The following is a 23,486-nucleotide window of genomic DNA, read 5'->3' as shown; positions in this document are numbered from 1 at the left end:
GGTGGGGGTTAAGGGAAGGGGTGAGCATTGTGTCACAATTACAAAAGCAGTCAATTCTAAACCATTCCTGTATTCTGTGTCGTCATTCCTGGCTCCTCTCCCTCCTGTGGCAAACAGGAGAGCTGCGTAGCACAGTGGTTGAGCTGCTGTTTCTCAGTGTCAGAGATGCCAGGGCCAGGGCCAGTGTGTAGGTGGGGTGGGCTGGGTGGGGGGGTTGATTCATTTATTGAGATACAGCACAAAATAGGCCCTTTGAGCTGCTCTGCCCAGAAACCCGTTTGATTTAACCCTAACCTAATCACGGGACAATTTACAGTGACCAACTAACGTACTATCTGGTACATCTTGGGACTGTTGGAGGAAACCAGAGCACCTGGAGAAAAGCCACAAATTCCACAGGAAGGCTGAGCAAAGTCCTCACTCCGAGCAGTAACAGCATTGCTCTAACTGCTATGCCCCTGTTGAGAACAGAGAGAGAATTAGCCAGGACCAGCATTCAGTGGGTGGTTGATGGTCAGCACGGACCCAAAGGGCCTGATTTCCACTCCGTGTTCCTCTCTGACCATCAGTCCTTAACTACTCCCACCCCTTGGCCAGAGTCATTTTTACCATCCTGAGGGAAGGACCAGTGTAGGTCTCCTTGGTCATTGTTGAAGTGACGAGGGTGAGGACTGTGGGAGGGTGTTGGAGAAGGGGAGGGGGCGGTCTGCGCTTTGCTGCCCAGTCACCACCTTTAATCTTTGTTCTCAGTGGCTGGCTGAGTCTTCAGATCCCAACTCTGGAATTCCTTCTCAAATTCACAGGAATTCTTACTCCCTGCCTCAACTCAAGTTGTCTCCAGAAACTTCGCTGAGGAATTGGAGTGCATTTTCCCCAGGGTGACAAGTGGGGCACTGTCCCGGTGTTTTTGGCCAGAAGGTGGTGAAGCTATGGAATTCATTACCACAGACTGCCGTGGAGACAGAAACATTGGGGTTTATTTAAAACAGAGTTTGACAGAAGGGTTCTTGATTAGTCAGGGTGTCAAAGGTTATGGGGAATAGGGTTGAGAGGGATAATAAATCAGCCATGATAGAATGGTGGAGCAAAGTCGACGGGCCGAGTGGATGATTCTGTTCCTTTGTCTTGTGGTTCCAGTGTAAAGCTGGAAAGCTCTCACCCCACACACCCCCTGCACAATGTCAGGCCCTGGGCCCCCGCAGTGGCAGATGTCACTGGGATGATTGTCTCCTGGGCCGAATCCCTCTGTCTCCCAACACAAAGCAGATGAAATAACTCCTCGCTGAATAGCCGTTTGGAGAAATGTTGCTGCTTAGCCCAGTATGAGAGCGCTGTGGTAGTTACCCAGAAAAAGGGGTGAGGGGCGCTGAGCTCTGCCCTGCATTTCAGTCTCCGTTGCCAGGGAGAGTCTTCTGTCTTTTGGTTTTGACTCAGGCCAAGAAACAGAGGGCAGAGCTGACGGGGAGGGGATGTGTGTACATGCGCGCGTCTACAGGAGAATCCACAGCACCCACCCCCTTCTCTGTCTCTCAAAGGTCAAACTCTTCCAGCTGAACGAACAATCCTCCGGGTTCCCTCGCTCCCCATTGTCTGGCGAGCGACCCGAACACAAAAGACAGGCTCACATCTCTCTAGTTCCCTCCCTCCCCCCAGCCTCCCTCATCCAACGCAGGACAACCCGAAACTTCGTCAATTCCGGCCGCTCGTGCGGACTGTTCGGTTTCATTAACTGTCAATTCCTCCCTTTTTAAATATCCCTCGCTGTACCGCCATCATTCAGATTCTGGGGGGTTGTTTTTTGGGAGGGGGAGACGGATGGGAGAGAAAAAGAACTAGGGGAGAAATTAGTTTGCGTCTCGCAACTCTGAAACCGCGCTGCAAGGCTGGATGTGTCCCGCATCACAGCTTGGTAAGGTAACTGCGCCGTCCGTGACCGCAAGAAACTTCAGAGTTGTGGACACAGCTCAGAGCATAGGAAACAACCTCCTCTCCGTGGACTGTCTACACTTCCCGCTGCCTCAGTAAAGCAGCCAGCCAGCGGAATCAAAGACTGCACCTACCCCTGGCATTCTCTCGTCTATCCGGCGGAAGATAGGAAAGCACGTACCAACTTCTATCCCACTGTCATTAGATTTGAATGGATCTCTTGGGCCATAAGGTGCATTCTTGGCCTCACATTGTTCCTCGTTATGATCTTGCACTTTACCTGCACTGTATTCTTGGTAGCTTTGCAGTAAACAAACACAAAATGCTGGAAGAACGCAGCAGGTCAAGCCGCATCTATGGAGGGGATTAAAGAGTTGACGTTTCGGATCGAGACCTTTCATCAGTTGGACTTTATACATTGTTCCAGCTCAATGCACTGTGTAATGATTTGATCTGTCTGTACGAACAGTATTTAATACAAGCTTTTCACTGTATCCGTACACGTGACAATAATAAACCAGTTTCAGTAAGAGACCGGCGTGTGCAGGGTCCGGAGCTCGAAGCTCCGCTCTCCCCAGCGGAATAAGCCGCCTGATCTCTGACCCGAACGCCTGCCTTACCAAAAGGCTCCGTGGGAGGCTGTTAAGCTGCATCATTGTCTTAGCATCGAGTTAATTGCCTCCTCGGTCCCATCCCAACCAGCTTCCGAATGGTAACGGGCTTCAGTGATTTGCAACGCGCAACACACCCCAACCAGCCCCACGTCGCCTCCCTCCTGCCTCACGCCGCTCTCACATATCTCAGTGTCTGCGCCTTTGAAGGGTAAACAATAAAGGATTGGGGAGGGGCTGAGGGAGGGAGGGAGAATCCTCCGACTGCGACCAGTCAGACTGTGTGGGACAGCGAGCGAGAGAGGACGGGAGGAACAACTGACCCAGGTGATAATGCTGGGAGTCCGGCTGCCGGACCCGCGAGTTGGTTGAGAGAGTTTGCCTCCCCAAGAATGAGGGGACGTCCGCTGGAACCAGGGCTGGGATTAACCTTGGCCGCCATGATGCTGTTACTCTCTGTGGGTGAGTTTGAGGTGGGATGCTGGGGAAAGGGGCAACTCGTCCGCCTTTCGTGACACGGCGCGGGATGGGGGCGTAAAAGTCCGCTGAGCTCCCCGTCAGGCCGCGGACCAGCGTTGTGGAACTTGGGAGTCGGGATGAGCTGAGAAGGGATGGCATGGGAGTGAGAACAACCAAGGAAAAAAAAGTCCAATTAACTCCAAAGTGTACATCCGATAAACTACTCCCCTGCCGCGGCAAACCTACTCCCTGAATAGGATCCCGAGAACGTCTTCAGATTATCCCGCAGATGTGCCCGACGTCGGATTGGGAAGGTTCAGGCTCGGGTGGTTCCTGGGAGGGGGGCGGGTGCATCGACAGATGGTCGCCATCTGATGGGAACGGTTCCGTCAAGCTGAAAAGAGTGCGGGGAAGATTTACGAGGAATTTATCAGGATTAGGGGGACTGCGTTCTCAGGAGAGGCTAGGGACTTTATTCATCGGAACGTACTGAAGGGTGAACTTAGCATGCAGTGTATAAAATTCACAGGGAGCATAGATAGGCGAATCCACACAGAGTTGGGGGGGGGGAGGGATTCGGGAACCAGCATCTAACTTGAGTTTGTTGTCAGACGCACAGGTGCAGTCAAAACACTTGCAGCAGCATCACAGACACACGGAAAAAAAATTCGTTAACAATATTAGTTCTACAAGAAAGAACACTCAGAACCAAAACTTTCAGATAAGCAGGATTCACAAAAAAAATTATACAAAAGCGCAATTTTTTAAAAACCCATCACCCCCGCGGCATAGGCCTACGACAGCAACTCGCCAGAGTCCTCTATCCTGGGCCAGTCTTTCAAATTGCCCATTTTCTTCTCCCAGGGTTGAGGTCTTCGGAGTTGCTGCCGGCGTTCGTTGAAATCCGAGTTCTTACGGGACGGGGTTGCTAGCCCATGTCCAACTGTCCTTTCGCAGCCGGGCTTGGGACTGTCCATGGCGAAGTCAAGAACATAGAGTATCAATGACAGTCATTGTAGTGGAAGTTGGTCACAGTGTTGCTATACTGAGGTAGTGATTAAGGTTGTGTGGGTGGTTCAAGAACTGAATGGATGAAGTGAACTAGCCGTTCCTGAACCTGGTGGTGTGGGACTTCAGGCTTCTGTACCTCCTGCCCGATGGAGAAGGCGGCATGGTCAGGATAGTGGGGATCTTTGACGATGGATGTTGTTTCCTGAGGCAGCACTTGATGTAGGTGGTGAGGAGAAGGTTCAGAGGGATATGGACAGGTACACGGATAGGAAAGGTTTAGAGGGATATGGACAGGTACGCGGATAGGAAAGGTTTAGAGGGATATGGACAGGTGCACGGATAGGAAAGGTTTAGAGGGATATGGACAGGTACGCGGATAGGAAAGGTTTAGAGGGATATGGACAGGTGCACGGATAGGAAAGGTTTAGAGGGATATGGACAGGTACACGGATAGGAAAGGTTTAGAGGGATATGGACAGGTACGCGGATAGGAAAGGTTTAGAGGGATATGGACAGGTGCACGGATAGGAAAGGTTTAGAGGGATATGGACAGGTATACGGATAGGAAAGGTTTAGAGGGATATGGACAGGTATACGGATAAGAAAGGTTTAGAGGGATATGGACAGGTACACGAATAGGAAAGGTTTAGAGAGAGATGGACAGGGACACGGATAGGAATGGTTTAGAGGAATATGGACAAATGGGACTGGCTTAGCTGAGGTGCCTTGGTGGGCATGGAATCGGCCAAAGGAGATGTGTGGAGTAAGACCCTGTAACAAATGATTTATAGTTACACGTATTTCCAGCCTGTTCGCCACACTTCCCCTCTACAGGACACATAGAACAGAACAGAACCACACAGGAACAGGCCCTTTCTGCCCTCAATGTTGAGTCAAACTAATTACACCCCTGAACTAATGGAATCCCTTCTGTCTACATAAGGTCCCTCCGTTCTCTGCACATTCATGTGCTCAGGAGCCTCTTAAACATCTCTATCACATCCACCACCAACCCTGGCAGCTCATTCCAGGTAACCACCGCCCCCCCCCCCCCGCTCTCTGTATTAAAAAAGTGTTCCACACATCTCCTTTGAACTTGCTCCTTCTCTCTAATAAAGATAATGATTAGCTTTTTTTGTCATATACGTTGAAACATGCAGCGATATATGTTGTTTATGACAACAGCCTTGAAGTGGATAGGCTACAGCAGCAGAAAACCATGACCATTCACTCAGTGGCCACTTTAATAGGTACAAGAGGTAACTAATGAAGTGGCAACTAAGTGTAATAGTCGCACCTACCGAAATACAGTGAAAAACTGTTTTTTAAAAAAATATTTTATCCTGTCAAATCATTCCACACATGTTTTCAGTGTTAGTATAAAGCAAAACAGATTGCAGAGTAGAACAACACACACAAAATGCTGAAGGAACTCAGCAGGTCAGGCCGCATCTATGGAGAGGAATAAACAGTTGTTGTTTTGGGCCGAGACCCTTCCTCAGGACTGGAAAGGGAGGGGGGCAGAAGCCAGAGTAAGAAGCAGGGGGAGGGAGTGGGGAAGGAGTAACAGCTGGCAGGTAGTAGGTGAGACCAGGTGAGGGGAATGGTGGCTGGGTGGAGGAGGCGAGATGAAGTGAGAAGCCGGAAGCTGATATGATGGAAGAGGTAAAAAGCCGGAGGAGAAGAAGAAGGAGGAATCTGATAGGAGAGGACGGTGGACCATGGGAGAACAGGAAGGAGGAGGGTAGAATAGAGTGCTGCAGTTACAGAAAAAGTGCGGTGCAGGGAGACACATGAAGTGCAAGTGCCGTGACCAGGTAGATCCAAAATTCAAAGTCAAGTTTATTGTCAGATGCACAAGACCACGTCTGCACAAACACAATGAAAAACTTACTTGCAGCAGCATCGCAGGCACATAACATCAGCTACAAAACTTAACATAATTAATTCTAAGACAACCCAATTAAAACACAGAAAAGTCTATTGCAGTTCAACATTTTAGCATTGGAGGGAGTCTGATAGAAGCTGTGCTTGAGTCTGCTTGTTGCGCTCAGAATCAGGGTTATTCCCACTGACTTAAATGACGTGAAATTTGTTGTTATGCAGCAGCAGTATTGTGTAGAGATATAGAACACTTAAGCACAGAGACAGGCCCTTCGGCGCACAATGTTGTGCCAAAATAAACTAGCAATTAAATTCCTAACTATACTAATCCATTCTGTCCAATCATGGTCCATAACCCTAAGCTCCCTGCACGATTGTGTGCACCTAAGAGCCTTTAAAACGCCTCTGTCATATCTTCCTCCGCCACCCCAGGCAGTGTGTTCCAGGCACCCTCCGCTCTCTTAAAAAAAAGCTCACCCCACACATCTCCTTGATCTCCTCTCACCTTCAACACTGGGAGAAAGATACTGCCTGTCTACTCTGCCTATGCCTCTCATAATCTTATAAACCTGTCGACTCTCCCCTCAGCCTCTGCTGCCCAGCAGTCCAAGCTTATCCTACCTCTCATTAAAGCACGTACCCTCTGATCCAGGCGACGTCCTGGTGAGCCTCTTCTGCACGCTCTCCAAAGCCTCGACATCCTTTCCAGAATGGGGAGACTAGAACTGTATGCAGTGCTCCAGATCTGACCTAACTAGAGTTTTATAAAGTTTCAACATAACTTCCTGAGTCTGACTCAGTTTCTCAGCTAATAAAAACAAGCATACCACATGCATCTTTACCACCTTACCAACCCGTGTAGTCACTTTCAGGGAGCAATGGACTCGGACACAACATCCCTCTGCTTGTCAGCACTGTTCCGGGTCTTTTCATTATCCATGCACTGTCTCTTTACATTTTATCTCCCAACATGCAGCACTTCACAAATGGTTGGGTTAAACACTATCTGCTATTTCCCCACCCATAGCCGCAAATGATCCGTTTTCTGCTGTATCCTTTGCTACTCTTCTATAATATCCCCAACACCAGCAATCTTCTTATCCGCAAACTTTCTAACCCACCACCTTATTTTCATCTAAGTCACTTATATATACATACAGCAGAGAGCCCTGCAGAACCTCCAGACAGTATAAGTATAACCACTATCCTCTGTCTTTTATGCTCAAGCCAATACTAAATCCAAATGGCCAAGTCACCATAGATCCCGTGCATCTTAACCTTCTAGATGAGCCTCCCATGAGGGACCTTGTCAAACGTCTCACTTTCTGTGCTGGGGCAGCAGTCTGAGGGTAGCAGACACCAACAGAATCAACAAACTCATTTGTAAGGCCAGTGATGTTGTGGGGATGGATCTGGACTCTCTCACGGTGGTGTCTGAAAAGAGGATGCTGTCCAAGTTGCATGCCATCTTGGTCAATGTCTCCCATCCATTGCATAATGTACTGGGTGGGCACAGGAGTACATTCAGCCAGAGACTCATTCCACCGAGATGCAGCACCGAGCGTCATAGGAAGTCATTCCTGCCTGTGGCCATCAAACTTTACAACTCCTCCCTTGGAGGGTCAGACACCCTGAGCCAATAGGCTGGTCCTGGACTTATTTCCTGGAATAAGTTACATATTGCTATTTAACTATTTATGGTTCTATATTGATATATTTATACTCTATTCTTGGTTGGGGCAACTGTAACGAAAATCAATTTCCGTCGGGATCAATAAAGTATGACTATGACTATGACTAAATTCCATGTAGACAATATCCACAGCTCTACCAATCATCGTCACCTCCTCAAAGGGCTCAGTCAAGTTAGGACAACACGACAAAGCCGTGCTGACTGTCTGTGGTCTTCCAAACGTTCATACATTTTATTGCTAAGAATCCTTCAGTAACTTCGCGAGACTCACCAGTCGATAGTTTCCAGGATTAACCCTACTTCCCTGCTTGTACAATGGAACAACATTGGCAATTTTACCAATCCCCACAAAGATTACAACAAAAAGATTAACACTGCACGGAAGAACGAGGCAGAGTGCACTGAGAACGTTGGAGACACGATATCGGCCAGTCTGCAAGTCTACTGGTGGCTGGAGGCCCAGAGGCGGCCTATCCCAAGGTTAGATGCCTGACCATGTGGAAGGGAGGAATGGGGCTTGTTTTGATGTTATTGTTTTGTTACTATTGTTGCGTTTGAATATTGTTCAACGTTCAAAGTAAGTTTATTATCAAAGTACATAAATGTCACCATATACAACACCGAGATTAATTTTGCTGCGGACAATCACAGTAAATACAAGTTACGTAGTAGAATCAGTGAGAGACCGCAGCAAACAGAGCAGACACACAACCAGCGTGTAAAAAAACAACAAACTGTGCAAGTACAAAAAGACAGGGAAAAAAAACCCAAAATAATACTAAATAAATAAGCAATAAATATCACGAACATGAGATGAAGAGCCCTTGAAAGTGAGTCTTTAAGTTGTGGGAACAGTTCAGTGGTGGGGTGATTGAAGTTATCCCCTTCACTTCACGAGCCTGACGGTTGAGGGGTGTTGGTCCTGAGGCTCCTGTACCTGCTTCCTGATGACAGCGGCGAGAAGAGAGCGTGGCCTGATTGGACGCTGCTTTCCTGCGACAGCGCTCCGAGTAGATATGCTCAATGGCGGGGAGGGCTTTACCGCTCAGCCAGATTCTCAGGCTCTCTCTCATCGAAGCTGATTCGTCACCAGCAAACAGTGGTGTCGTCGGCATATGGCATTGGAGCCGTGCTTAGCCGCACAGCCGTAAGTGTGAAGTGAGTAGAGCAGGGGGTAAGCACACAGCCTTGTGGTGCGCCTGGGCTGAGGGAGGTTGTAGGGTTGTGTGCCCACTATGATGGCGCCGGAATGTATGGCGACACATGCCCGTGGCTCCCTACACATCCATGTTAACGCAAACGACACATTCCTCTGTATCGTTCAATCTACATGTGATCAATAAATGAATCTCACTCTGCGTTCGTGGGTTCGTGGACCGTTCAAAAACCTGATGGCAGAGGGGAAGAAGAAGATGCTCCTAAATGGAAACACACATAAAATGCTGGAGGAACTTAGCATCTATGGAGAGGAACGAAGAGTCGGCGTTGAGGGCGGAGACTCTAAATCGTCGGCATGGCCAGCTCCTTGAGGCCGGGGGGGGGGGAGGGGTAGGAAGAAGATGACTAAATCTACCTCCTCTCTCCTAGCCCCGCTCCAGCTCCCTCCCTCGCCCCCATCGGGAGTTGGGAAGCCAGTGACCTCTTGGCTCAGGCTGCCGTGATGATCCGTGCGCTGTGAACGACAGGGTCAGGCGTGACAACAGCTGTGCCGAGCCGTGCATTCAGAGCCTGTCACCTCACACAATGGCCCAGACCAAGGGCTCGCCTTCTATTCAGCCAGAGTCATTTAGTTGTCACCGACCGACCGGACTCTGACAGACAACCCAGAGTAAATTTATTCTCAGCATAGATTTCAGCCCGAGATTCATTTTCTCGTGGGCATTCGCAGTAGAACAAAAAATACAATAGAATCAATGAAAAACCAAGCACAAAGGCCGACGAGCTTCAAGATTGTTTAATGTAATCTCCAGCGCACACGTGTGAAGGAGAATGAAATAACTGCTAGTCTGGATCCGATGCAGCACAAGCAAGAAATGTGCAAAAGACAAATGGTGCAAATGCAAAAATATATGATAATAAATGAATAGTAAACAAATAACACTGAGATCATGAGTTGTAGAGTCCTGGGAAGTGAGCCTGTAGGTTATGGAATCAGTACGGAGTTATGGTGAGTGAAGTTATCCCCGTTGGGTCAGGGACAATGATCCGTCTAAGGTGTCCGCGCCTGGGCGCGTACACATCTTCTGCTACCAGCGCACAAAGGAGTTTAAACTGCGCACAAAATGTTGTTACCCTCTACCCCTTTGGCATGTTGTTATTTCACGATCGTACGCAAGCACATTTCCTTTTCCGGTTTCTGATGCGGACGGTGTCGACAACGTGGAGTTTGTGACGATTTGTCTGCAGGTTTTAGAACTGGCTTATTCATACTGTTTATAATTGAAGAAATTATTCAGCGCGCAGACGTTGTTGTCACTAGGCAAAAAAAATTGCACAGTACAAGATTTTTGCGCACACCGGTCATTACAAATTAGAGGAAACGTTGTTCAGGGGTTTGATGGATGTAGGGTGATAACTGTTCCTGAACCTGGTGGTGTGGGACCCGAGGCTCGTGTACCCCCTGCCCGTTGGAAGTAGCGAGAAGAGAGCATGGCCTGGATGGTGGGAGTCCTTGGTGGATGCTGCTTTCCCGTGGACACCGCTCCTTGTAGATGTGTATTCACTTGTGTTCGAGGAGAGCAGCCCGGCCCCGTTACCGAACTGCTTTCAGGAATTCCACTTCGGCATGCTGGCCTTCGTAAATCAGCGCACTGAGTGCACGGGTTCCCACGTTGTTTTAAAGTCATTGGTGACTTTTGGAGTGCTGTATGCAGTTCTGGTCACCTATCTACAGCAAAGAGCGAAGGAGTGCGGGGAATATCACGGGGATCATAGGGAAAGGTTGAATAGGTCAGGGCTCTATTCCCTGGAGCGTAAGAGAATAGGAGGAGATTTGTCAGAGGTATACGCAATTTTGAAGGGTACCGATAGGGTAATGCAAATAGGTTATTTTCCACTGAGGCTGGGTGAGACTGGAACTAAAAGTCATGGTTTAAGGGTGAAAAACGAAATATTAAAGGGGAACCTGAGAGAGACCATAAGACATGGGAGTAGACATAGGCCATTCGGCCCATCAGCCCATGTACCTAATGACTTGGCTTCTGCAGATGTCTGCGGCCATGAATTCTATAGATTCAACACTCTGGCTAAAGAAATTCTTCCTCATCTCTGTTTTAAAGGGACATCATTCACTTCTGAGGCTGTGCCCTCTGGTCCCAGGTCCTCTCACTATTGGAAACATCCCCTTTGTGTCCACTCCACCCAGGCCTTTCAATATTCAACAGGTTTCAATGAAATGCCCCCTCATTCTTCTAAACTCCAGTCAGTACAGGCCCAGAGCCATCAAACACTCCTCGTGTGTTAACCCTTTAATTCTCAGCATCATTCCCGTGAGTCTCCTCTAGGCCAGGCAGACAAGGGTCGCAACGAGGTAGATTGGGATATCAAGAGTTCATCATTCGGCGTTTGAGAGGTCTGTCCCAGACTCTGATAACAGCGGGTCAGAAGCTGTCCTTGAGTCTGGTGGTACGTGCTTTCAAGTTTTTGTCTCTCAACAAGTTTGATTCAGAGCTGGAGTCTCCATTATATCTGCGGTGGCTGAGGATGGGGTGCCTGCAAAGTCAATCACATTAGTGTAACGGTTAGCGCGATGCCATTACAGCTCAGGGGCGTTGGAGTTCAGAGTTCAACTCCGACATCGTCTGTAAGGAGCTTGTATCCACATCCCTGTGGAATGTGTGGGTTTCCTCCCTCGGTCCAAAGATGTTCCAGTAGTTGGTTAACTGGTCATTGTAGATTGCTAGGGTTAAGCAGGTGGGTCGCTGCGCTCGTTGGGTCGGAAGCGGCCGTTCTGTCCTGTGTCTCTAAATAAAACAAAGTCAATTTTACTATCAGATGCTCAAGTCCATGTCTGCAGAGGTCCAATGAAAATCTTGCAGCAGCGTCACAGCCACGGGGCATCGGGTTCACAGGAATAAATATAAACAATATTTACAAGAAAGTACACGATTTCAACATTTTTGTTTAAATCCATGATAGTGCCAAGTGTTGTTTCACTGAGGCAGTGATTAGGATTGTGCCGTTTGGTTCAAGAACTGAATGGTTGAAGGGTCGTAGCGGTTTCTGAACCTGGTGATGTGGGACTTCGGGCTTCTGTACCTCCTGTCTGAAACGGAAGAAATAGAATCCAAATTTGGTTAATTAACACTGACATAGGGAATGTTGAAAAACTTGTTGTTTTGCAGCAGTAGTACAGTGCAATACATTAAAAATCACTGAGTTACAATGAGAAACATACTGTACAAGCAATAAGTAACCGGTGCATAAAGAGAGCAGAGCACTGAAGCACTATTCATGGGTTCATTGTCCGTTCAGAAATCTGATGGCGGAGGGGAAGAAGGTGTTCCGAAAATGTTGAGTGCGTGTCCTCATGTTCCTGTACCTCCTCTCTGATGGTAGGGTGAGAAGAGGGTGGTGAGGGTCCTCAATGATGAATGCTGCCATTTTGAGGCGTCGCCTTTTGAAGGCGTCCTCAGTGGCGGGGTGACAAATGCCCATGGATGGAGCTGGCTGAGTTTACAACGCTCTGCAGCTTTTCCGGATCCTGTGCAGTGGACCTCCCACACCAGACGGTGATGCAGCTGGTCAGAACGCTCTGCACTGTCCATCTGCTGGACTCTTTGATGACATACCAAACCTCCTCAAACTCCTAATGGAAGATAGCTGGTGACATGACTTCTGTTTAGTTGCCTCTGGTGGCAAGGCCTGGAGAGTAGGAGCCTTTGATCGATGTCACCTCCTTCAGACAGCACCTTCCCTAGATACTTGCAATGTGGACAAATTTAACGATGGTAGAAGATCTAGGTGATGGAGTAAGTTGGGAGGAGCTTTCAGGGGGGATAGAGATAGGTGCAGTGAATGGGTACAAAGGTTGTGCAGATGGATTACAACATGTGGTTGTCCACATTCGGATGGAGGTGAACTAGAATGTCAAACAGAGGGTGACTATAGAACTGAGGGACCTGGGGCTGCTTGTATATGAGCCATGAGGTTAGCACGTAGGTAGAGCAAGGGAGTGTGTGATGGGACAGAGTAGAGGGAGCTTCACTCTGTATCTGACCCCGGGAGTGTGTGATGGGATGGTGTAGAGGGAGCTTCACTCTGTGTCTGACCCCGGGAGTGTGTGATGGGACGGTGTAGAGGGAGCTTCACTCTGTGTCTGACCCTGGAAGTGTGTGATGTGATGGGACAGTGTAGAGGGAGTTTCACTCTGTGTCTGACCCCGGGAGTGTATGATGGGACGGTGTAGAGGGAGCTTCACTCTGTGTCTGACCCTGTGAGTGTGTGATGAGACGGTGTAGAGGGAGCTTCACTCTGTGTCTCACCCCGGGTGTGTGTGGTGGGACATCGTAGAGGGAGTTTCACTCTGTGTCTGACCCCGGGAGTGTGTGATGAGACGGTGTAGAGGGAGCTTCACTCTGTGTCTCACCCCGGTGTGTGTGATGGGGCGGTGTAGAGGGAGCTTCACTCTGTGTCTGACCCCGGGAGTGTGTGATGGGACAGAGTGGAGGGAGCTTCACTCTGTGTCTGACCCTGGGAGTGTGAGATGGGATGGTGTGGAGGGAGCACTTGGTGTGCGAATGTGAAATCGGACTTGGGACGTTAACCCTTTGTGGACTGGGGTGCTCTGTATCATTAGGGTGGGGCCTCACTCTCAGCTCAGGTAACATGGTTTGGTTGCAGGTGGGAGCCAGGCTTCGGAGTTGTCCTTTCTGGAGGAACCCAGCGACGTGATTGCTGTGCGTGGGAAACCGCTGCTCCTCAGCTGTCGGGTGGAGGGAGAGGAGCCGATCTGGATCAGCTGGAGGAGGGGCAGCCACCCCCTGCCACCGAGCCCCCGCCTCTCACTGCTGCCCAATGGCTCCCTCCTCATCACCAGCTTCCTGCGGAGGGAGAACGAGTCAGACGCTGGCGAGTACGCCTGCTTGGCGCAGAACCGCTTCGGACGGCTGCTCAGCCGCAGGGCCAGGGTGCAAGTGGCAAGTAGGTGACCTCAGCCAGACCCCTCGGCCCCCACTTTTACCTCCCCATCACCCTCTGTCGCTTCAAAACCTGTCTCTCTTTCTCCTCGATATTTCTAACTGCCTTTCTCTTCCCTTCCTGTGAATGCACGTCTTCCTCCCCCCTCCAGCTTATCCAAATCTCTCTCTCTCCCCTTCTGTCTATCCAACTCTCTCTCCCCTTCTGTCTATCCAACTCTCTCTCTCTCTCCCCCTTCTGTCTATCCAACTCTCCCATCCCATCTTTCTGTTTTGTTTCATTCTTCCCATTTAATTCTCTCCCCACTCCTTCCCCCTTCTTCCCTCGTCCCCCTCCCCAATTCCACCTCCTCTCTGCCCCTCCTCCTCTCTTTCTCCTTCTCCTTTCCCTCCTCCTCTATTCTCCCTCTATTCTCCTCCCCATCTTTCTCCCTCTTCATCCTTGTCTCTCTCTCACTCAGCACATTATCTCCATCTCTCTCTCCCAATCCTCTCTCCCTTTCTCTTTCTCCCAATCCACTCACCCCATCTCTCTCACTTCCAACTTCCTCCCCCTCTTTCTCACTCCCCACTCTCTTTATCTCTCTCTATCTGTCACTCTCTCTCTCTCCCCCCACTTTCTCCCATTCTCTACATCTCTCAGGGAGAATTCTGAAGAACTCCCATCCGTTGCTGCCAAACTCATAGTTCCCCTACCCCACACTGCTCGCTTCTACCTCCTAACCAAGATCCAGAAACCAGATTGTCCAGGTAGACCCATCGTCTCTGCCTGCTCCTGCCCCACTGAACTTGTGTCCTCTTACCTCGACTCCTTTCTTTCCCACCCCTTATTTCAGTCCCTTCCCACCTACATCTGTGACACCACTCATGCTCTCGATCTCCTCACTAATTCCCTGGCCCTGACTGCTTCATTTTCACAGTGAATATCCAGTCCTGAAACTCTTCTATTCCCCCAAAAGAAGGCCTCAAAGCTCTCTGCTTCTTTCTCAACAAAAGGACCAACCAGTTCTTGTCCATCGCCACCCTCCCCCGTCTGGCAGAACTGGTCCTCACCCTCAACATCTTCTCCTGTGGGTCCTCCCACTTTCTCCAGACTTGACGGGTAGCCATGGACACACACATGGGCCCCAGCTGTGCCTGTCTTTCCACTGAGTACATAGAACAGTCCGTGCTGCAAGCATTCTCCAGTAATGCTACCCAACTCTTCCTCTGCTACATTGACGACTGCATTGGTGCTGCCTCATGCACCCTTGCTGAGCTCATCAATCTCATCAACTTTGCCTCCAACTTCCACCCTGCCCTTAAATTCACTTGCTCACTTTCTCAATTTCTCTGTCTCCATCTCTGGATACAAACTGTCAACCAACATCTTTTATAAACCTACTGATCCCCACAGTTATCTTGACCTTAGCTCTTCCCAACTCTCCCCTCTTCTATTCCCCACTCTAGCCTTCTACCACTTCTCATCGGCCCATCACCTCCCCCTCCTCTTTTCTTTCCTCCAACAGTCCACCCTCCTCTTCTATCAGATTCCTTCCTCTCCAGCCCACCTTTCCTACCCACCTGGCTTCGCCTAACACCTTCTAGCCATCCTCCTTCCCCTACCCCCAGCTTTTTTGTTCTGGCACTTTTCCCCTTCCTTTCCAGTCCTGAACATGGGGCTTGGCCCAAAGCGTAGATGATTTACTCTTTCCCATAGATGCTGCCTGACCTACTGAATTCCTCCAGCAGTTTGTGTGTGTTGATCTCCATTTCTCTCTCTCTCCCTCGCTGCTTTCTCCCTCCTCACTCCCCACACCCTCTCCATCTCTCTCCCCAATCCTCTCCACCTCTCTCTCTTCCTTCCCCCCTTTCTCTGTCTTTCATACACACACTCCCACCCTATCCATATTTCTCCCTTTCTCACTTTCTCTCTCCCCTCTTTGTCTCCCTTTCTCTGTCTCCCAACCTTCTCCCCTTTTCTCTCTCTCCTTCTCTCTGTTCCTTTCTCTCTTTCCCAACTCTCTCCTCCTTTCTCTCTCTCCTTCTCCCTCTCCCTTTTTCTCCCTCTCCCTCCCCGTCAGTCTCTGCCCCTGTCTCTCCCTATTGTTGTTCTTTGTCTGATTTTGTCACTCTGACTGATTCAGCAGGGAAGCAGGCCCTTCAACCCAACTCCTTCATGCTGGCCAAGTTGCCTATCTCAGCGAGACCTACTTGACTGAATTTGGCCCGAATTTGCCTACTCATGTACCTGTCCAAGTGCCTTTTAAATATCATAATTGTAGCCGCCTCTACCACTTTCTCTGGCAAATAAAGCTGATCTTTTGCCCAGAGATTCAGGCACAGAGACATCTCTCTATATTCACAGCCTAACGATGACAAATAACAGAGAAGCCTAGTCTGATCCCGTCCAAGCACCACTCATTATGGACGTCCAATCTGAATAACTCCAGCCCTCCATCCTTTGCTCATTCATGTCCCCTCCTTTCTATTAATACCCCTCTCTGTGTCTGTCCTCTTCCCTTGTGTCCACTGACTGTCAGGCCTGCACAGACAGCCGTCTCCCAGCTAACAGGAGTCACCCGTCACCTGCAGCTTATTTGAACCCAGCTCTCATCCACAGTCCGTGTTCATTCATCGAACCAGCCAGGCTCGACTATTGCTCCCAGCCTTCAGTTATCTCGTTGCCTTGTCAAGCTAAGTCTTGTTTTGTGGCCCCTTCATGGCTTGTTATTTTTGCAGTTTATTATTAAATGTATCTTACTTGCATATTGCCTGTTACACCACTGCCGTTTAGGGCAACAGTTAAAGTTCCCCATCTCTGTCTGTCCTTGGCCACTCAGATGTAGAAGGAATCTTCATTGCTGTTCCTGTAACAGTTTTGTTTGACCAGCCAGGGTTGTTAGACTTGAACTGAGCCCCCAATCCTGGAGGACCGGTGACCTCTCTTAGTTTGGCCTTTACCCTTTGACCTGTTTGGCATGGATGATCCCACCAAGAGCCAAAGAAAAAGCCCTGACTCCAGCCATCATCGCCCTCCGGGTCATTGAGGCACACAAGCCTCCAAACCCTACGACAGGGTTGTGGTCCCCTTGGAGGATTAAAGTTATCACTTACTGCGAAATTGTCTCTGCATTTCCTGACGCCCTGTGTAGACTGCCCCCCACCCGGCCTGAAAAGGACCCCGTGATGTGTTTGTGGATGTGAACAGTGACATCCTGACCATGCTCCACTCTCCTCTCTCACACACAGCTCTCTCCCGGTTTCTGACCCACCCACGGTCCATGAGAGTGCAGCTGGGAGGAGTGGCTCGATTCCAATGTCAGATCAACAGTGTTCCCAGAGCCACAATCACCTGGGAACTCAATCGAGTTCCTCTCAACATGGAGGACAACAGGTAAAGAGGTCTATTATTGCCGTCTGTACCAAGGTACAGTGAACTCTTGTCTTGCATTCCATCCATACAGATCAATTCATTACACAGTGTATCGAGGAAATGCAATAACAGAATGCAGAACATACACTTGTTGGCCACTTTATTAGGTACCTCCTGTGGCCACTGAGTGTGTGTTTGTGGTCTTCTGCTGCTGTAGCCCGTCCACTTCAGGGTTCGACATGTTGTGTGTTCAGAAATGCTCTTCTGCACACCTTTGTTGTAACACATGGCCATTTGAGTTACTGTCAATTCTGTGAGTTTGAACCAGTCTGGCCATTCTCCTCTGACCTCTCTCATTAACGAAGTGTTTTACCCACTGAACTGCCACTCACTGATTGTTGTTTTTTTTTCTCTTTCGAACCATTCTCTATAAACTCTAGAGACGGCTGTGTGTGAAAATCCCAGGAGATCAGCAGTTTCTGAGATACTCAAACCACCCCATCTGGCATCAAAAACACTCCAGAGTCAAAGTGATTTAAATCACATTTCTTCCCCATTCTGATGTTTAGTCTGAACCTCCTGACCATGCCTGCATGCTTTTACGCATTGAGTCACTGCTACATGACGAGCAGATGGTACCCAATAAAGTGGCTACTGGTTGTAATGTTACAGTTACAGAGGAAGTGCAGTGCGGGTGGACAGTAAGGTGCAAAGGACATTACAGTCTCGGGTTTGATTCCTGCCGCTGTCTTTAAGGAGTTTGTGCATTCTTTCCACGACCCCGTGGGTTTCCTCCAGGTGCTCCGATTTCCTCTCACATTCCAAAGTCGTGCGGATTAATTGGTCACATGTGCGTAACTGGGCGGCGCGGACTCAAGTCGGAAGGTCCTGTAACTGTGCTGTATCTGTGAGATGTGCTTTCGTGCTTTCGTATCTTCTGCCCGTTGGGAGAGGGGAGAAGAGAAATTGTTCGGGGTGGGTGGGGTCTTTGATCATGGTGGCTGCTTTACTGAGGCAGCGGGAAGTGTAAACAGAGCCCATGAAATAGTCCACAGATTGTTTTCTGTGATGTGGTGAGCTGTGTCTACTACACAGGTTCTGGACGAGTGTTCATATTGACAGAATCCGTGACAATCCACAGCCAAGAGTCCGGGAGTGCTCAAGTTCTGAGTGATTGGATATGAAACTCTCCCTTATTCATTTCGCCATTTAAAATTCCTAAGTCAACATTCATAATGGCGACAGCCTATATAAACTTGTCACGCCACAGTTTGGGCTTTCCACCACAGGTGGTGCCAGAGAGTCATTGAGACTGTTTACATACGGAACCCTCCATTGTGAGAGGGGGTGTGACTGAGATCTTCCTGTGAATGTTTCAGTGGCTTTCTGTGGCATGTTTAGCTGTGGTGTGGGAGGGTGGGGTTGACAGAAGGTGGGCTGGGGGGGAAGGGGCAGAGGGGGGTGTTCAGGTGGAGCCTGGGTTGATCCTCTCTACCCTGATTGTCAGGTACACCTTGTTGCCAAGTGGCGTGCTGCAGATCACGAGGGTGGGGCGTCAGGACCTGGGGGACTACCGCTGCATGGCAGTCAATGCGGCCAACACCCGGGCCAGCCAGGAGGCACGGCTCAGCCTGGCGGGTGAGTGCTTGGGAGTTGTGACTGCGTACCTCCACCCAAATGTCTGCTCCCCTCTCCCACAGACTGCTGCCCCTCTATCCCTAGCCATCTGCTCCTTCCTGTCCCCCGTTCGCATCCTCCTCTCACCTGTCTGTGTCCTTCTGTCACCCGTCTCTGTCCTCTTCTAACCCGTCTGTGTCCTCCTCTCACCCGTCTGCGTCCTTCTGTCACCCGTCTGTGTCCTATTCTCATCCGTCTGTGCCCTCCTCTCACCCACCTGTGTCCTCCTCTCACCCGCCTGTGTCCTCCTCTCACCCGTCTGTGTCCTTCTGTCACCCATCTGTGTCCTCCTGTCACCTGTCTGTGTTCTTCTGTCACCCGTCTGTGTCCTCTTCTAACCCGTCTGTGTCCTATTCTCGTCCGTCTGTGCCCTCCTCTCACCCGTCTGTGTCCTTCTGTCACCTGTCTGTGTCCTTCTGTCACCCGTCTGTGTCCTCCTCTCACCCGTCTGTGTCCTTCTGTCACCCGTTTGTGTCCTCCTCTCGCCCGTCTGTGCCCTCCTCTCACCCGGCTGCCCCTTCCCCATCCGCTTCCTCTCCCTCCCCTTAACCCCATCTACCCCCTCCTCTCCCCATTTACCCTTGGTCCACCTCCTCCCCCCCCATCTGCTCCCGCCCCCCACCCTGCCACCTCTGCTGACCACTGCTCTGTTGCCAGGGTGGTCCCCGCGGATGGACGAGGAGCCCGAGATCCTGTCGGGACCCCAGAACCTGACGCTCACTGTGCACCAGACGGCCATTCTGGAGTGTATTGCCACCGGCAACCCCCGGCCCATCGTCTCCTGGAGCCGGCTCGGTCAGTCCACGCTGAGTGCGGGGCTGTGGGGCTGTGGGGCAAATACTGGGGGGAAGGGGTAAATACTGGGGGAACAGGAACAACTGGGGATGTAGGGGTTATATACTGGGGAGGGGGTTATATCGGGGAGGGGGATATATTAGGGAAAGGGGTTAAATGTGTGGTGTAGTGGGTAAATACTGGGGTGGTGTGAATCCGTAGAGTAAACCCTGGGGAGTGGAGTCAGTCTGAGGGGCTGACAGGGTAATGGGACTCACTGGGACTGGTTCCCAATTCTCCCTCTTCATCTGGGTACGGTGATCTGTAAGCTCTTGGGGTAACCCTTTCCCCAGGCTTTGTGCGGCCATAGTTCTCCTCTCTCTCTGCCCCTCTACCCTATCCCACACCCTTACCCCTTTCTCCCCTCTCCTCTCTTCCCCTCCTCCTCAAATCCTCCCCCTCTCTGCCTTCTCCCTTATCTCCCCTCTCCCTATCTTCCTTCTCCCCTATTCCTCCACCCCTTCCTCTCTCCTCTTTCCCCTTCCTCACTCTCCGTGACCCTCATCTCCAACCCCCCGCCCCCACTTCTCCCTCCCTTCTCCCCCGCAGATGGGCGCTCCATTGGCGTGGACGGGATCGAGGTCCTTGGCACCGGGAACCTGAAGATCTCCGATGTGACGGTGTACCACTCCGGCGTCTACGTCTGCGCCGCTAACAAGCCCGGGACGCGTGTGCGCCGCACGGCCCAGGGGCGCCTGGTTGTACAAGGTGTGTACAGGGTGGGCAGGGTTTTGGGGGGTGGGTGCTGTGTGTCCCAGAACCGGCCAAACCCACAACCCAAAGTCACCCAGGGTCCTGACACGGGGGGGTGGGGGAGGGATGGACCCAGACAGGGATCAACACACGTGGTCCCTCCCGGGCGGGGCCATCGGCACTGGCGTCCGTTAGACGGTGAGGGATGGCAGGGTGTCAGTGTTCAGACGGACCCGGTACCCACCCTTCCCTCCCCCCTGTCCCCATCCCCGTACATCGATCGCTGAAGATCAATGCACGGTTTCGGCAAGTAACCGAGGGGCGCGGGGCGGGGGGGAGGGGATCGCTGGAAGGGTTACCTCTGACAGGTGCAATGCTCCAGATTTTCCAAACCTGGGATTCTTTCGTACAGCAGGGGAGCAGGTCATTGGTCCCACATCATATGTGTTGACCAGTAGGCATACCAGAATCGCAAAGGATGACATGGTAGCTATATGGAGAGTCATAAAGCAGAGACAGTTATGAGCACCCGTCCGTATTAATCCATTGTCTGGGAGGGAGGGTGGGACAGGCACTTGTTTTGCTGTTGTTGTTGCCTGTATTGTTCTGCTGGAATGTCTGGCAACAGTTGTTCTTGGATTGCGTTGGATACTGATGCAAAGGACACATTTCACTGTATGTTCGATGCGCGGGTGATAAGTAAATGAATCCGAATCTGATTTTGAAACAGCAATCGGGGGCATCGTTAAAGGTGACGTGGTAGATGTAATATATTTAGAGTCAGAGCATCATCAAGCACAGACACAGGCCATTCGACCCAACTCGTCTGTACTGACAAGTGGCCACCTCTCCGTTCCAATGCCATTCCCAGCATTTGGTGCACGGCCTCCTACACCTTGGGGGATTTGAGTGCTCACCTAGACATGTCTTCAGTACCGTGGATGATCCAGCATCCACCACTCTCTCCGTCAGTGTGTTCCAGCTACTCATCGCTCTCTGGGTGAAGAAATTCCTCCTCAGACGTCCTCTTCCCCTAAATCTGTTTCCCCTACTGTTTTCTACCTCTGATCTGGGGATTGGTTTCCTCCTGTCTATACCCTCATTATTTTATACACTTCAATCATCTTCATTCTTGACCTCCTCCACCCCAGGGGGAGCAGAACTAGCCTCTCCAATTCTCTCCGGCTAACTGAAATGTTCTATGCCAGACAACGTCCTCTGGAGTCTGTCCCCTCCAGTCTCGTTACGTTCTTCCTGTAGCAGACTTAGGGTTGGCTCTACTTATCACATGTACATTAAAACATACAGTGAAATTTGTCATTTACATTAACAACCAACACCTGCTCACAATGGCCACACATCCAGCTCCTTAATATAAATCATTAGTAACCAAGGGCCAAGGACTGACCCTCTGGGTACTTTGGTTCACCCAGCCCAGAAAAAAAGACCCATTTATTCCAACTCCCTCCTTTTTAGTGTGCCTTCCCTGGACAAGGCGAGTTTCAAAAAAAAAAGCTTCGCAAAAAGGATGTAATGCTAGGGAGTTATAAGGCATGAGTGAGATTGCACTTGGAGTATTGTGAGCTGTTCTGGGCCCCTTATCTACCAAAGAATGTGCTGGCACCGGACAGGGTCCAGAGGAGGTTCACGAGGATGATCCTGGGAAGGAAAGGGTTAACGTATGAGGAACATTTGATGGTTTTACCTATACTCGCTGGAGTTCAGACGAATGGGGGGGGGGGTGGATCTCATTGAAAGGTCTAGGTAGAGGATGTTTCCTACAGCGGGGGAGTCGAGGACCAGAGGGCACAGCCTCAGAGTAGAAGGACGTCCATTTAGAACAGAGATGAGAAGGAATTTCTTTAGTGAAGAGGGTGGTGAATCTGTGAAATTCATTGCCACAGACGGCTGTGGAGGCCAAGTCATTGGGTGTATTTATAGCGAGGCTGATAGGTTCTTGATGATTCAGAGTGTCAAAGGTTACAGGGAGAAGGCAGGAGAGTGGGGCTGAGAGGGATAAGGAATCAGCCATGATGGAATGACCAAGCAGACTCGGTGGCCGAACAGCCTAATTCTGCTCCTATGTCTGATGGTCTTGGTCAGGAGAGGCCATTCAAATGGTAGGGGAGGAGGAATGTACTGGTTTTAGGGAACAACGTAGCCAGGGGAACATTCGCTTCACTATAGCAAAGACACGGTCCCAAAGGCTGTGCTGCTTGCCTGCTGCTGGGTTTAAGGACATCTTTTCTGGGCTGGAGACACAATCAGGAGGGCAGGAGGTGCAGTTGGTCAGGGTCCCTGTGGACACCAGTGATGTCGGTGTAAGTGGGGGAGAGGGCAACAGAGGCTGGGGGTTAAAGCAAAAAGTAAAATCTGATGATTAGTACCTGAGCCATGAGCAAATTACATAAAACACACACTTAGTGGCCAGTTTATTAAGTACGTCCTGCACGCCACTGTTGTAATGCAAGGTTATGTGAGTTACTGTTGCCTTCCTGTCAGCTTGAACCAGTCTGGCCATTCTCCTCTGACCTCTCTCATTATCAAGATGCTTTCACCCACAGAACTGCCACTCACTCATTTTCTGTTTATTTTGCACAATCCTCTGTAAGCTTTAGAGACTGTTGTGTGTGAAAACACCAGGAGATCAGCAGTTTCTGAAACCCTCAAGCCACCCTGTCTGGCACCAACAATCATTCCACGGTCAAGGTCACTTAGATCACATTTCCTCCCCATTCTGATGTTTGGTCTGATCTACAACTGAACCTCTTGACCATGTCTGCATGCTTTTATGCAATGAGTTGCTGCCACGTGATTGGCTGATTAGATATTTGTATTAACGAGCAGGTGTACAGGTGTACCTAATAAAGTGGCCATGGAGTGTTGAAATGTACGGCACACGACATGCCATTAGGCGCACAATGTTGTGGTGAACTTTTGTCCAGCAGAGGCCTCCAAGCTGACTGGAAATGAGAACTCAGTAGCGCATAGAACAGTACAGAAACAGAAACAGGCCCTTCATCCCACCTTGGTTGTGCTAACTTGACACCAAATGAAACTAATCCCTTGCACTCACTCATCCATATTCCTCCATTCCTTGCTTGACTAAATGGTTAAAGATTAGCTTTATATGCCACGTATACATTAAAACATGGAGTGGAATGTATCATTTGCGCCAAGAGTGCTGGGAGTTGCCCATAAGTGTC

At 50.1% G+C, this 23,486-nt stretch overlaps 1 protein-coding gene across 1 annotated transcript in view; it reads left to right on the top strand.

The window, feature by feature from the left end:
• The first annotated feature begins 8,822 nt into the window (after window positions 1-8,822).
• The window catches only part of LOC140207343 (immunoglobulin superfamily DCC subclass member 3-like), a 35,614-nt gene continuing 20,950 nt past the window's right edge, over window positions 8,823-23,486 (top strand). The window contains exons 1-6 of the mRNA XM_072275889.1: window positions 8,823-8,835; window positions 13,426-13,725; window positions 16,953-17,097; window positions 18,584-18,714; window positions 19,411-19,548; window positions 20,137-20,295. Of these exons, the coding sequence (XP_072131990.1) occupies window positions 8,823-8,835; window positions 13,426-13,725; window positions 16,953-17,097; window positions 18,584-18,714; window positions 19,411-19,548; window positions 20,137-20,295 (886 nt within the window). The remainder of the gene's footprint in view (window positions 8,836-13,425; window positions 13,726-16,952; window positions 17,098-18,583; window positions 18,715-19,410; window positions 19,549-20,136; window positions 20,296-23,486) is intronic.

Source organism: Mobula birostris, chromosome 2 (assembly GCF_030028105.1).
Source record: "Mobula birostris isolate sMobBir1 chromosome 2, sMobBir1.hap1, whole genome shotgun sequence".
NCBI lineage: Eukaryota > Metazoa > Chordata > Chondrichthyes > Myliobatiformes > Myliobatidae > Mobula > Mobula birostris.
This window is presented reverse-complemented; position numbering and strand designations above follow the sequence as displayed.